Raw genomic sequence first — 13,928 nt, 5'->3', positions numbered from 1 at the left:
TTAGTTAGCCAATCCTCTAGCCATAACACTGTCGGCTCTCATCTTGTTCAGTCGCCTTGTATGCAGTACCTTGTTGAATGCCATTTAGAAATCCAAATTTTATCTTGTTACCTCCTGAAAGGATTATAATAAATTTGTCAGGCATGACTTCCCCCTCATGAAGCATCACCCGACTCTGCTTGCTTCTACTGTGTATTTCCATACACTTTGCTATTACATTCTTTGTGACAGACTTTTAACAATTTCTCAATGGTAGGCTAATTTAACTGATCCTTAGTAATTGATTTTTTTTGTCTCCTTCCCTTTTTGAATAAATGTATTACGTTGGCAGTTTACCAATCTTCTTGAACTTTAACAGAATCTAAGACTCCTCGGAAAATTACTACAAGTGCATCGACAATTTCTACCAATTTCCCTTAAATCCCCGGGATTCAATTCATCAAGCCCAGGTCTTTATCCCCATAAGTTTCCTAGTACTACTTCTCTAGTGATAGTTAGTTATTTATTTACTTCCACTCCCCCATTATCCCTTGATTATGTAGTATTTTTGGAATACTGTTAAAATCTCCATCCATGTAAACTGATTCAATGTATTTATTCATCCCTTCTGCCATTTCCTGCATCCCTTTTATGCTTTCCTGAGCCTCGTGCTGTGAAGGTCCTATATTCACATTGGTCTCTTTCTTCCTTTTTATAAGTTTGTGCTATCTGTTTAATATTACTTGGTAGTTTACCCTCAAAATTTATTTTCTCCCTCTTCATGGTTTTGTTATAGTGTCATAGAATTACAGAGATGTACAGCATGGAAACAGACCCTTCGTTCCAACCCGTCCATGCCGACCAGATATCCCACCCCAATCTAGTCCCACCTGCCAGCACCCGGCCCATATCCCTCCAAACTCTTCCTATTCATATACCCATCCAGATGCCTTTTAAATGTTGCAATAGTACCAGTCTCCACCACATCCTCTGGCAGTTCTTTTAAACTTTCTCAATCATCTGGTTTACCACTAATCTTTGCCATATAGTATGTTTTATCATTCAGTTTGAAACAGTCCTTAAATTCCTTGTTTAACCATGTCAATTTATCCTTTCATAGAATCCTGCTTCACTGGATATATCTTTGTTGTGAATCATTAACTGTTTTCTTAAATGCTTTATCAGTTCATCAACTGTCTTTCCTGCTAAACGCCTTTCCCCTCCACTCTAGCGAACTTTGCCGTCGTTCCTTTGTAATTACCCTTATTTAAATTAGGACAGTTGTTTCCAACCTAAGTTTCCCACTCTCAAATTGAATGCTAAATTCTACCATGTTATGGCCACTTTTCCCTTAGCATCCTCTGATATTGTTGTTAAACCCACTTCACCGCACCTTACCAGATTCAAAATAGCCTGACTCTGGTAGGTTCAAGGAAACTATCTGGAATAAATTCTGTGAATTCATCCTTGTTACCGCTGCCAATTTAATTTTCCAATTTGAATGAAGATTAAAATGCCCACTGCCGTTTTTAAAACGTGCCTAAATTATGTCTTGATGTATCCTGTGACCTACCCTATAACTATTGTTAGGGGACCTGTAGATTCTAACCAGTGTCTTCCTTTTTTATTTCTAATTTTCACCTGTGCGTCTCTTCGTCTTCCAATCAAAGATCATTGCTGGCTGTGACACTTATTCCATATCATACTCAGAAAGCTACTCCACCAACTTTTCCTTCCTACCTGTCCTTTTGAAAAGTCACATGATCCTAAATATTTAGTTCCTAATTCTGATCTCCTTTTAACCATGACTTCTCACATTGGCCTTCTTCATTTTTGTTCTTCCAAATGCTACATGCAATTAAATAAAAGACCATACTTTTTTATCATTTTCTCTTTTAATGGTATTTGTTGTTTGTACATTCTGTCCCCTCCTCTCCCACCTGGGTATCAGTCCATAAATAGCTGCTCTGCAATGCTGCCATCTTTTTGCTTTATTAGCCTACTAATCCACCCCCCCCCCCCCCCCCCCCACCTCAATTTAGTTTTAAACCTTGCTACAGCCTTAGCTTCTCAATTCACCAGGAATGCAGCAGAAAGTCCCTTCTAGACTGATTAATGCTGGGGTGACATCTCTAGTAGGGAAAATATTAATATCCATTAAAAAAAATTTGAAAGCAGAGCACTTGGAAAACTGTGAGGGGATTGATCAGTCATCGTGATTTACAAAAAGGAAATCGTGCTTAACAACACTACCAGAATTTTCAAGGATGCAACCAGGAGTTTTGATAAAGGAGAGTCAGTGAATATAGTTGACGTGGACTTTCAAAAGTCTCTTGATAAGGTCCCACATTAGAGAATAGCACGTGAAATTCAAGCACATGGGTTTGGGGATAATATACTAACAAGGATAGAGAGCTGCTTGGGAGACAGGAAACAGCAGAAATAAATGGATTTTTTTCCAAGAGGTAATCATTGACGAATGGAGTACTGCTGGGATCAATGCTTGGGTTCCAACTATTCACAATATATATTAATGATTTAGATGAGGGAACTGAATATATCTCCAAGTTTTCAGATGATACAAAGCTGGGTGGGAGGTTGAACTAAGGTGGAAGCAGAGATGACTCAACATGATTTGAACAAGTTGGGTGAATCAGCAATTGCCTGGCAGATGAAGTATAATGTGGATAAATAAGAAGTTATCCACTTTTTTAGCAAAAGCAGATTATTATCTGAATACTGAGGTACAATGAGACCTGGGTGTCCTTGTACACAGCAGCTAAAAGTAAGTATGAGGGTACACCAGGCAGTGAAAAAGGCAAATGGTATTTTGACCTTCATCAAGCAAGGATTCAAGTTTGGGAGCAGGGATCTCTTGCTGCAGTTATATCCAGCCTTAGTGAGACCACATCTGGAGTATCATTTGCAGCTTTGGTCTCCTTGAGGAAGGATGTTCTGGCTACGGAGGGAGTGCAGCAAAGGTTTCTCAGACTGATTCCGGGGATGGTAGGACTGATGTATGAGGAGAGACTGGACCATTTCCTGATGAAGGGCTCTGGCCCGAAATGTCTATTTTCCTGCTCCTCAGGTGCTGCTTCACTTGCTGTGCTTTTCCAGCAACACACATTCAACACGAGAGACTGGACCAGTCAGGAATATGTTCACCGAAGTTTAGAAGAATGAGGGGGGAATCTCCTAGAAACCTATAAAATTCTAACAGAGCTAAACAGAGTAAATGCAGGAAGAATGATCCTGGGAGCCCAGAATCAGAGGTCACAGTCTAAGGGTATGCCATTGGTGCTGAAATAAGGAGAAATGTTTTCACCCAAAGTGTAGTGAGCCTGTGGAATTCTTTGTCACAGAAAGTAGTTGAGGCCAGAACATTGAAGTTTTCAAGAAGGTGGTAGATATAGTTCTGAGGGCTAAAGGGATGAAAGGGTATAGTTTGAAAATTGGAACAAGGTGTGAGTTGGATGATTAGGCATGACCATGCAAAATAGCAGAGCAGGCTTGAAGGGCTGAATGGCCTACTCCTGCTCCTATTTTCTGTGTTTCTATAGAAACCACATTATTGACATCCTGACCTCTGGTCTTCATTGTTTTGCTGGCTGTTCTGGATTTAACTACTCCCTTTTTTTGTAATAAGTTGTTCTTATTCAGCCTGGAATGTGTCTCAGTATAATAACAGACACATTTGTTCTCCCACTAATACATTCCATTTGATGATTGACAGTCTCTGCTATTTTGCACATGTCAGTAGCTTGCTTGAAAGAGTTTCTCCTCTGCTTGCAGATGTGCTGTCATGACATGGTTCCTTAGGCCTAAAACAATTCTAACTTTCTGTTGTCTGAAATCACATGATCCAGCTAATGTATCACTGCAATGATATTGTTGTCCTCCTTAGTTTCAATGTTGAATACAAACTTGTCATACACAACATTAATATGGGGTTCAAACTGCCTTCAGAACTTCAAAATCTCTGAAGTCTGGCTTTTCAACTTGTCAATACAGCTATGTGGCACTCTTTCCCCAGAACTGATAGGTTTACTCCTTTTATATCCTAATGTTTTTCCATTTGTTAGTTTTTGTCACTGATTCCAATGCCATCTCAAAACCTTTTAATTTCCACAGTAGCAGAGATGGAAAATGTACACCTACTTAGGCTCAGAACTCAAAGTTGGGAATTGCTTCTTTTTAAACTTCCTTGCTGTCTCTTTCACTAACTGGCTTGCTTTTGGTTCTGAAAATCCATACATTTTCAGCTGCACCATTCCTGACTCCATGTTTTAATTTGTATTTAATAACCATCACAGTCTGCAATAAAGGTACTGACAGGAGAGATAGAGGTCATATGACAATGGCAAGCCAGCCAGTACAAAGAAGCCAGGTACACATGGGATATGAAAGATCCCATGCACTCTTTCTCCTGCGCAATATTTACCTCACAAGCCATACCATTAAAACATGTTAAACTGTGATTTATCTCATTGTTTGTGATACTTTGCTGTGCTTCCATAACAAAGCAACAGCACAAGCACTTCAGGATAAATTAATTTATTACAAACATGCTTTGTGATATGAAATGTGCTACATAAATGTTAGCTCTTTCCTTGTATACATCAACAAAAAACAATCTTTTTAATTATTTTCTTTCATGGATTAATGAAATTACATTTAAACAATTTTCCATTTGATCAGTTCTCCTCATCAAGAAATGCCTTTGTTTTGTTTGTTCATACTCTAGCCATTTTCTAAGAACAAAGATTGCCTGCATTGCCCATTCTCATTGCCCTGAGAGTATGATCACGATGTCTACAGCTTCTCAGAAACAATGTTTCACATATACTCTGATACATTATATAACAACTCTTGGTTTGTATTGCAGTATTATGCTAGTTTTTGTAAAATTAGCTCACCCTGCTATCTAAGCATGGACAGAGGAGTCCTTTGTAATTTCCAGGTCTCTGAGTATCTTTGTTACTTCTCCATTTAATTTGTCCTTTTATGCACGTATTTCTTTCGTTGTACAGTGCGTTAAATTTTTGTTAATATTAAATCTTTTGCAATCTTGAACTTTACAGAACAACCTATGTCAGTATTAACTACAAACTTGACAGTTCTATAGCTAGTTACAGAATCATGGTCATTTATGTAAACAAGCCACAGAGAAACAACAACAACTTGTATTCATATAGCACCTTAAAAAAATTTCAACACACTTCACAGGAGCATTATCAAACAAAATATGACATTGAGCCACATAATGTGGTATTTGGGAAGACAGCCAAAAGTTTAGTCAAAACGTAGATTTAAGGAGCCTCTTAAAGAAGAGAAGCAGAGAGATTTGGGTTGTGAGGATGAGTTCAGAACAAGGAGTCAAGACAGCTGACAGTATGGTTTCCAACAGTCACAATTAAAATCAGGGATGTGCAAGAGGCCAAAATTGGAGGAGTACAGATTCCCTGAAGAGTCGTAGGGCTCAAAGGTTACAGAGATGGAAAGGAGTCAAACTATGAGCAAGCACTATTCCTTCCAATGTTGTCTTCCATAAAAGTAGCAAAGAAGTGGCAGGTGGAATAATATGTGGAAAAGTGAGAGGTTATACATTATGTTTGGAAGAATAGAGTCCTAGACTATTTTTTTTAAACTTTTAAAAGCAGTCTGAAGCTTAAAAGCACTTGGGATTCCTATTTCAGGATTCTCTTAACGTTAGCATACGGGTTCAATAAACAGGAATGCAAATGCAATGTTGGCATCCATTTCACCCGATGAAGGAGCAGCATTCCAAAAACTTGTGATTTCAAAGAAACCTGTTGGACTATAACCTGGTGTCGTGTGACTTCTGATGGCATTCATTTCAAAAGGGTTTGAAAAGAAGAGCAGAGATGTATTGCTGAGGCTGTATAAGGCTCTGGTCAGACTGCTTTTGAATATTGTGAGCTGTTTTGTGCCTGGTATCTAAGGATATGATGGCATTGAAGGACATTCCAAGGAGGCATACAAGAATGATCCTGGGAGTGAAAGGCTTGTTATATGAGGAATGTTTGAGGACTCTGGGTCTGTACTCAATGGAATTTAGAAGGATGAGGGAGAATCTGATTGAAAAGTACAGAATACTGAAGGGCCTGGATAGAGTGGACATGAAGAAGATATTTCTATTAGTAGGAGAGACTAGGACCCAGGGGCACAGCCTCGGGGTGAAGGAACAACCCTTTAGAACTTAAGCCAGAGGGTGATGACTCTGTGGAACTATTGTCGCAGAGCAGTGTGATTGTTAAGTCATTGAGTGTTTTTAAGAAAGAGATAGGTTCTTGATTAGTCAGGGGATCAAGGGATAAAGGGAGAATGCAGAAGAATGAGATTGAGAAACCTATCAACCATAATCAAATGGCAGAGCAGACTGAATGGGTAGAATGGCCTAATTCTGCTCCTGCATCCTATGGTCTTATATGAATTGAATCCCTTGGTGCTGGAATGATTTCCTCCAATCTTAGGTTTATTGGCACAAACAAGCTTCTATTGGAATGTAGTACCCATTACTCAGGTACTGACCCAGCGATAAGTGTTAGCAGACTGTTTGAACAGCACAGTCAAGCATTACGTTCTGGGGCCCTCCTCTTGAGGATGTACAAGGTTGAAGGGTGACCTGATAGAAGACTGAGGTGATAAAATGATTTGATACATTAGTTGTAGAGAAAATGTTTCTACTTGATGGAATGTTGACAATTCTATACAACTTGTTTGGCTCAGCAACTAAATTGTCAAGCATGAGAAAATAATAGGTCCCATAACTGCTCATGTTTTGCTTTGTAAACTGGATCAGGCCGAAGTATGCCCTCCCTTTAACAGTTATCACTTTTAACATTGTGATTTCTCTCTCAAGACAGATAAAACCCTTTTTTTTTTAGATTGGACTGGATATTCCTCATCATAACTTGCTTTGTACTAGCTGTCAGGGCAGTAGCTTTTTAACAAGTTAAGAGAAATTTGCCACCAATTATAGGGCACGGGATTTCTCAGTGTAATGTACTCTAAAGCATTGCGATATAGTATAACACAAACTCCTTGACTGAGAATAGGATTTTTTTTCAAATTAACGTAGTCAGTCTTTCACATTCTTGCCCTATTCAATAACTCAATTGGAATGGAAATCGAAATAGTGGTAGCCTGGTTCTGAAGCTGGTCTTTTGGGAGTTTGATGTGTTTGAATCAGGGCTTTATGTGCTGGCATGCAACATTTTACAGAGTTTGGTCGGTTTCCTTGATCAGGTGAGCTAACTTATTGAGGTCAGATGTACAATCAGAGCTCTAGAGGTGTTCATGTAATGAAGGATCCCATTATCAGGAAGAAAGGTTAATTTACTCTGATTTTGCAGGAAATAAAACCTTTTGAAATTGGCCTGGGGAGGATTCAGTCCTCTCATTGTTAATAAGAAATGTGTGTAAATTATCAAAGCGCAGTTGGAAAAATATGTTAAACAAAATCCTAACACTTCAGTACAGTTGTTCTCATAGTTGGCTGACTGTTCCAAAGATACAAGTCCGTTGGCACATAAATCAAGGTGTTAGTGAGTTTTTTCATTGAGAAATCCTCCTGCACCCTAATTACACAAATATGTAATCACATATCCTTTGTGATATAATCTGCATAACAAGACCCAACAATGCATGTGTACATTATCTTTTAATTAGTTGTTTCACACCTCGGGTCTATTTTTTTTGTACTGTATTTGTCTTCAGAGACCTCAAGCATTGAGTGATTTCCCAAGGCAGTGCCAGCAATGATTAAATGTGTAACCTCGTGGTTAGTAGAAAGTGATTGCAAAGGTATTGCTTGTATTGGAGTGGTCAGATAATCTTTGCTGTAGATTTATGATGCCTGTTTGAAGTGTCTCAAACTTCTGTGAAATTGATTAGATTAGATTTCCTACAGTGTGGAAACAGGCCCTTTGGCCCAACAAAAGTCCACACCAACCCTCCGAAGAGTAACCCACCCAGTCCCATTTCCCTTTGACTAATGCACCTAATGCTATGAGCAATTTAGCATGGCCAATTCATCTGACCTGCACATCTTCGGATTATGGGAGGAAACCGGAGCACCCAGAGGAAAACCACGCAGACACGGGTAGAATGTGCAAACTCCACACAGACAGTTGCCCAAGGCTGGAATCAAACCTGGATCTCTGGTGCTGTGAGACTGCAGTGATAACCACTGCGCCACCGTGCCACCCTAAGATTGATTATGATAAACTCTGATGGATCTTTGTAGGAATTCTTTGCGACTTGCAAACCCATGCAGAGTGGTTTCTTCACAGCTACATGCAAATAAACATCTCTATGTTGGAGTAGTTTCCTCCTGTGCATATCTGAAGGAGCTGACTCTTTCCTAGAATACAGAATCAAAGGTATCATCAAGTCTTTATAACCTGAGCCAGCTAATCATCATCCCTCTCTGTACTGGCTGTAAGAGCTTATAGACTGTTCACTTGTAGGACATTACAGTTGAGTTTGAAATTCTGAGGCTGTCTTCCAGAAAAAGGTAAGCTGAGTGAATTAATAGAGGTCTGTAAGATTATGGAAAGATTTGATTGGGTAGTGATAGAGAAAATATTGATCTGATATTCCCTCTTTCTAGCTGGCTATACTGTGCTGTTGATACGCCAAGGCACCCTCAAACCAGGTTTCCCAGTTACTATGTGAAGCCAGGAAAGGCCACGACCTATCTAATGTGACTCCCATTTACTTACCTCCCTCTTTTCACCTCCCTCCCACCATTGCAGATTGGAGACATTTCAGTCTCTTCTGATGAATGTAGGCTCGGTGACTAGCATCCCTACCTCTGAACTAGAAGATCGGAGTTCAAGTCCCACTCCAGGATTTGTGTTCAAATAGGTTTACTAATCAACTGCTAACCCTTTCAACACATCGCTAATGGTTGGTAAGAATGGCAAAGTCTCCAAAGCCACCATATTTTTCCAGACTCCTCCAGGGTGCCTCTCAAACTATAATCACTTTTTTTACATTCCCTTGTGGCCTATGACTATTTAGACATAGAAGAAATGTAGGTAAAGAGATCATTTCTGTCCACATGCTCTTTGACACGTCCCCTCAAAAAAAAACATACTTTTCTGTGAGCTTAATGGTTGCTACTTACATAACAACTGTGATTTGCTGAATGAATCACATGATGGTTGCCAGTGGTGGCATTGGTGGGTTGGGGTTGGTGGAGAAAAACTGGCAAAAATTAAGGGAAGCCCAGTAGTAGATTTGCTCCTGGCTGAAGAGATAGAGGAGAAACATGGAGGATAGCATGAAGGATAATGGGGCTGAATGGCATGGGCTGTGTGCAGGGATGGGGGAATAGGGATAATGTGGCATTGGGGAATGCATAAGAGGCAAGAAATGGGAATGAAATGAAAAGAGTGAAAGGAATATGATGGAATTGGTGTGATAGAGATCACATGAGAAGGATGAAATGATTTGGAATATTGATGTAAAGAAGTACAGTTGCAATAAATACATGAATTTCATTGCAAATGTTTTGCCTTTCTACTAATCAAAGATAATCATCTCAGTAGAATGCTGTCAAAAGTATCAGTGGTGCTGTGAGAGACCAGCTGAACAGTGTACCATTGTGACTGTTCCAGAGGATTTGATAGTTAGCTATAGGCAGTCTGTGAAACCCCAGAAAAAGTCAGAAACGTTTTTCTTCCTGCTAAGTTAGTGAATTTGTTTTCCTTCATGATAATGAGACTCTCCATTGGTGCTAGCATAGTGGATATCACTGAGTGCAGGATATCTTTTGAGAAAATGATTAAAACCAGAAGTTGTGATCCATTTTGGAACCAAAGACATGGCTAGGAAAAGGGTAAAAATCCTCTTGTGGTTCTGCAATTGAAGAAAGATTAAAGAACAGGATCCTAAGAGATGGTTATCTTTGTAGTACTTTCAGTGCCACATACAAGTGGGTACAGAGCAGAAAAAGAATGTGGGTGAATGTGCCTGTGGCAGAAGCTAAGGCTTCAAATTGCAGGGATATTCGAGGATAGTTTACATTGTGGTTACTGTTAGGGTGCCTGTAAATCATCCCCACCAGTGATATAGAACATAGAACAATACAGTGCAGTGCAGGCCCTTTAACCCTCAATATTGCACCAATTTGTGAAACCAATCTGAAGCCTATCGAACCTACACTTTTCCATTATCATCCATATGTTATCCAGTGACCATTTAAATGCCCTTAAAGTTGGCGAGTCTACTACTGTTGCAGGCAGGGCATACTACTCTGAGTAAAAAACCTACCTCTGACATCTGTCCTCTATTACCCCTGAGTTTAAAGCAATGTCCTCTTGTGCTAGCCATCACCATCCGAGGCAAAACGCTGTCACTGTCCACCTTATCTAATCCTCTGATCATCTTGTATGCCTCTTAACCTTCTCTCTAATGAAAACAGCCTCAAGTCCCTCAGTCTTTCCTCGTAAGACCTTCCCTCCATACCAGGCAATATCCTGGTAAATCTCTTCTGCACCCTTTCCAATGCTTCCCGTGGCCTTCCTGTAATGAGGCGACCAAAACTGTATGCAGTACTCCAAGTGCAGCTGCGCCAGAGTTTCGTACAGCTGCAACCTGACCTCATGGTTTCAAAACTCAATCCCTCTGCAAATAAAAGCTAACACTTTGTGCGCCTTCTTAACAACACTATCAACCTGAGTGACAACTTTCAGGGGTCTATGCACATGGACACCGAGATCTCCCTGCTCATCCACACTACCAAGAATCTTTCCATTAGCCCAGTACTCTGTATTCCTGTTACTCCTTCCAAAGTGAATCACCTCACACTTCTCTGCATTAAACTCCATTTGCCACCTCTCAGCTCAGCTCTGCAGCTTATCTATATCCCTCTGTAACTGCAACATCATTCTGCACTATCCACACTTCACCAACCTGAGTGCCATCTGCAAATTTACTAACCCATCCTTCTACGCCCTCATCCAGGTCATTTATAAAAATGGACAGCAGTGGACCCAAAACAGATCCTTGCGGTACCCCACTACTAACTGAACTCCAGGATGAACATCTCCCATCAACCACCATCCTTTGTCTTCTTTCAGCTAGCCAATTTCTGATCCAAACAGCTAAATCATCCTCAATCCATGCCTCCATACATTTTGCAATAGCGTACCGTGGGGAACCTTATCAACACTTTACTGAAATCCATACATACCACATCAACTGCTTTACCCTCATCCACCTATTTGGTTACCTTCTCTAAAAACTCAATAAGGCTTGTGAGGCACGATCTACCCTTCACAAAACCGTGTTGACTATCCCTAATCAAATTATTCCTTTCTAGATAATGGTAAATCCTATCTCTTATAATCCTTTCCAACACTTTACCTATAACCGAAGTAAGGCTCACTGGTCTATAATTACTAGAGTTGCCTCGACTCCCTTTGAACAAGGGGACCACATTAGCTATCCCCCAGTCTTCTGGCACTATAGCGACAATGATGACATAAAGATCAAAGCCAAAGGCTCTGCAATCTCCTCTCTAGCTTCTGGGTAGCTAGGGAGTTCTTTCTGCTGTTTCTTTCTGCTGCTACTTGTATCCACCCAAGCCAGTTCTACATCCTGATCTCCAGAACCAACATCATCTTTACCCAATGCACAAATGCCATCCTTGATGAACAGTGCTATCCCTCCACATTTAACTGGCTTTCTGTTCTGCTTAAATGTCACATATCTACCAGCATTCAGCAACCAATCCTTGTCATCCTGGAGCTTTGTCTCCATAATGGCTATAAGATCATAGCTATTTAATTTGTGCTATCAATTTATTTACTTTGCTATGAATTCTACATGCATTCAGATACAGAAACTTAAGATTTCTCTTTTCATTATCATTTTAACATCCAGTTTTAATTGGTGTATTTCAAGGTTTTTTAACTCTCAGTTCCTTCCTGGTATTCTCTGAGCCTTCATTTCCTATTTTACTATTATCTAATGTTACCTCAACTCTTTGATATACCACAGGTTTCCACAGTTGATCCCCTGCCCCTCTATTTAGTTTGAAAACCTGTTCACTTTCCTAGCCCCATGAAATTCGCAACAACATTAGCCTCAGCATTGTTTGGGTGTAGACAGTTCCATAGTTTAGCCCTCACTTTCTCCAGTACTCGTCCCAAGAACCAGCACTTATTTCTCCCATGCCACTTGTTTGAATCACATACATCTCTCCACATCAGTACAACAGTTTGATGTAGTGATAGGAGAGATGGAAGGTGACTCACTGAGGAAGATCCTGTGTATTCTACCCCAGCTAACATAGTGAACTGCTCTGTGACCATTTGGGTTCTGGAACCTGATTGTAACTATATGGGTCTCAAATGAATTAAACTTCCTTTCTTTTCTCATTCATGTCACAGTGTGTGCCTCCACTGTATAGTTAAATCAGATTCCCATGGTGTACAATGATCAGTAATCCATAGATTAAAGTTAAGTTTTTAATATTATTTATTTCATGGGATTTGGACATCCCTGGTAAAGCCAGAATTCTGAGATGTTTTTAGAATTAATTGTTAAATAGTGTGTCAAATATGATTTGTTCATGTGATAGGCACCTTAAAAATCTGTCAGTAAGCAAAACATGATTTTAAAAAAATAAAGTTTGGGATTAAGGTGAACCGATCTTAAATTACAACTCAAAAGGAGCATATGCATTAGAGATATTGCTCAGCTCCAGTTCTCAGCAAAAGGTAATCTGAAAATGACCTGTATTTACATACTTAACAAACTAAGATATCCCAAGGTGTTTCATTGGTGGTTAATCAAATATGACATTGACACAGAACCACTGAAGGAAATATTTGAGCAGCTCACCAAAAGAATGTTACGTTTTAAGAGCCATTAGAAATGTGTCATGTTACATAAGGAGTGATTCTCAGTTTGACCTCCCTCTGGGTGTCCCTGTACATCTGTCTAGTTCTTCTTGGTGATAGCCTGGCAGAACATTAGGAAGCTCTGTGTTCTGTTGATGATATGAAACATATTCTGCTGCTCAGCCAAGGTGAGAGAATTTTATACAGAACAATATTTGTGCCATTTATTTTTACTCTGCTGCCTAAAAGAAACCAAATATTCTTCTCTTTTTAGAACAATGTGAACTTTGTGGATGACAGCTTTCCCCCAGGCCCACAATCTGTTGGTTTCCCAGAGGGAGACAGTGTACAGCAGAGGGTGAAGCAATGGCTGCGGCCTCATGAAATCAGCTGCAACAGTTTCAAAGATCGGAATATCAAATGGTCCATCTTCCGAACCCCACGTCCATCTGACATCTCCCAGGGGCTGCTGGGCAATTGCTGGTAATGTGTCCATGTGCACCTCCTGTCAAATCAGTATGTTGAGTAAGTTGAGGTAAAACCTCACAGCTCCTGGAACATTTCTGTGTATTCTATTTACGATCATAAGACATATGAGAGAAGTAGACCTTCAGCCCATCAAGTTTGCCCTGCTTTTCAATGAGATTATAGCTGATGTGATAATCCTCAACTGTATTTCTCTGCTTTTTCCCCATAACTGTTGATTCCCTTACTGATTAAATATTTGTCTATCTCATCCTTGAATATATTTAATAACCCAGCCTCAACAGCCTTCTGTGATAAATAATTCTACAGATTAAGTTCTCTCTGGAAGAAGAAATTACTCCTCATCTTTGTCTTAAATGTGCAAGCCCTTATTCTAAGATTATGCCCTCTGTCCTAGACTTTACCACAAGGGGAAACAACCTTTCTGCATCTGTCCAATCCCTCAAGGATCCTGTATGCTTCTACATTCCATTGAGTACAGGCCCATGTATTCAACCTCACTTCATAAAATAGTCCCTCCATATCTAGTATCAGCCTAGTGAGCCTTCTCTTTCCTGAATCCAATGCCAGTACACTTTATTTAGA

The 13,928-nt window shown here is 39.9% G+C and overlaps 1 protein-coding gene across 7 annotated transcripts in view; it reads left to right on the top strand.

Moving 5' to 3' along the window:
- capn15 (calpain 15) overlaps window positions 1-13,928 on the top strand; it is a 302,119-nt gene that overhangs the window by 249,257 nt on the left and 38,934 nt on the right. For all 7 annotated transcript variants that reach the window (XM_072559730.1, XM_072559731.1, XM_072559728.1 and 4 more), the window contains one exon: window positions 13,132-13,340. In XM_072559730.1, the coding sequence (XP_072415831.1) occupies window positions 13,132-13,340 (209 nt within the window). The remainder of the gene's footprint in view (window positions 1-13,131; window positions 13,341-13,928) is intronic.

This window comes from Chiloscyllium punctatum, chromosome 40, assembly GCF_047496795.1.
Source record: "Chiloscyllium punctatum isolate Juve2018m chromosome 40, sChiPun1.3, whole genome shotgun sequence".
Taxonomy (NCBI): Eukaryota; Metazoa; Chordata; class Chondrichthyes; order Orectolobiformes; family Hemiscylliidae; genus Chiloscyllium; species Chiloscyllium punctatum.
This window is presented reverse-complemented; position numbering and strand designations above follow the sequence as displayed.